The 1,568-nt window shown below is 41.4% G+C and overlaps 1 protein-coding gene across 1 annotated transcript; it reads right to left on the reverse strand.

Moving 5' to 3' along the window:
- Window positions 1–247: 247 nt before the first annotated feature.
- On the reverse strand, window positions 248–1,118 carry LOC114754296 (uncharacterized). The gene is made up of 2 exons (XM_028943073.1): window positions 414–1,118; window positions 248–343 (listed from the first exon to the last, which is right to left on the reverse strand). Exons 1-2 carry the CDS (start codon window positions 1,116–1,118, stop codon window positions 248–250), a joined length of 801 nt encoding a protein of 266 aa, XP_028798906.1.
- Between the last annotated feature and the right edge of the window lie 450 nt (window positions 1,119–1,568).

Here is a 1,568-nt window from a genome sequence, read left to right on the forward strand (position 1 = left end):
GAGAATAGTGTCTAGTAATACTTACATTGTAGTTGGTTCTCCCAGTTCCCTCATCAATTCTTATACCCATTCCACACTCAACTCTGGGCTTGTAGACAACCCTCTTTCTTGCTATGTGTTTGGAAGGTTTAGGTGGTTGTTGTGTCGATGGAGGATGATTTGTCGACTGTTGGGAGGGTAAAGTGGAATTGGGTGGTTGCTGTGAAGGTGGAGGAGATGGTTGCTGTGTAGGTGGACTATGTGGTTGCTATGAAGGTGAAGTGGGATTGGATGGTTGCTGTGTTGTGCCTTGGTTGGCTGTTTTTCTCCTTCTACCAGGTCGAGGCTTATTTGAGGGAGGTGCCTAGAAAGAAATGAAAAGTTAGCTTATAGTTATTGTAATAAGTGAATATAAAGAAATTGGCACAAGTTACCTCTGTGCAAGTGCTTCTATTGTGCCCAACTTTCCTGCAAAAGCCACATTTGTTGACTTGTCCCCGTTTGCATACTCTTTCGACAAGTGGTGTTTCTGAACCATTGCTCATGCCAACTTTACTTGACGTAGCTTGAGCAGCTTTCCTAGAGGCAATATTTATCCTTCTTGCTACTTCTTCTGTCCTGATTCTTTTTTTCCTTGGTTGGCCAGGCAATGTGCACTCAGGTGGTGGTAGCATAGGGATAAACTGTTCTATATCCCAGAATTGTTTGCCCCTCACAGGTGCAAACTTTGTCCTATAACTAGCAATGTAGGTGTCCTTGTGGTAGTAGCGTGAGATATGGGTGAGGGGCTCTAGTTTATAGTGATACATAGCACGAATAGCATGTTGGCATGGGATTCCAGTTAAATCCCATGCCCTGCACGTGCACGTTTTCCTAGTGAGACATACTGTGTGCCTATCTTGTCTCTCAATCACCTCAAATCCCTCATCCCCATTGAAAAAAACTCTATATGTAGAGGACAACAACCTATTTGCTTCAAATAAGTCCAGACATTTTGGACTATAGTTGCCTTTCCAATTCCTCACATTTTGCTCACTCTCAGCCCATTTTTCCATCATCTTAACCCTTATCCCATTAAACATTCTAATAACAGGTAGATATCGATATTCATCAATCCAAGCATTTAAACTCTCACTCATATTGTTGTCTACAACCTAAGACAAGCATCTATTACTGAAAGAAGCTCTTACCCAAGCAGATATAGGGTATGACACCATTGCTTCAGCTGCCTCTTTGTTAAGTGCTCCAAGTGCTTTGAGATTGTCTTTGAATTGTTCTTCAAACGTACTCCAAGCACAAGAGAAAATTTTTTTCTTCATCTCGTTCCCTCTCCACCTTTTGCTCCAGTTAGCATAAATATGCCTTGCACAAAGTCTATGCTCGGCCTCTGGAAGTATCTCTGTCACAGCATGTTGTAATCCCTACATGTATAGAACTAGTCAATTAAATGTTCTCATTAAAACCACATAAGTCATATGTAAATCAGCAAAGGTAACTAATCATACCTTCTGCATGTCTGACATGAAAGTTACTTTGTCACCATTGTGAAGATCAAGTGATATCCTAAGCCACTGAATGAACCAACTCCA

The sequence above is a fragment of the Neltuma alba genome, unplaced genomic scaffold, assembly GCF_004799145.2.
Source record: "Neltuma alba isolate B1F8T4 unplaced genomic scaffold, ASM479914v2 tig00010128_pilon, whole genome shotgun sequence".
Classification (NCBI taxonomy): domain Eukaryota; kingdom Viridiplantae; phylum Streptophyta; class Magnoliopsida; order Fabales; family Fabaceae; genus Neltuma; species Neltuma alba.

Bases quoted from the DNA above. Each gene is read 5' to 3' on its own strand.
- LOC114754296 (XM_028943073.1), bottom strand. From the start codon at position 1,118: ATGAGTGAGAGTTTAAATGCTTGGATTGATGAATATCGATATCTACCT. The intron at 344-413 runs GTAACTTGTGCC...ATTTCTTTCTAG, and splicing joins ATAGAAGCACTTGCACAGAG to GCACCTCCCTCAAATAAGCC.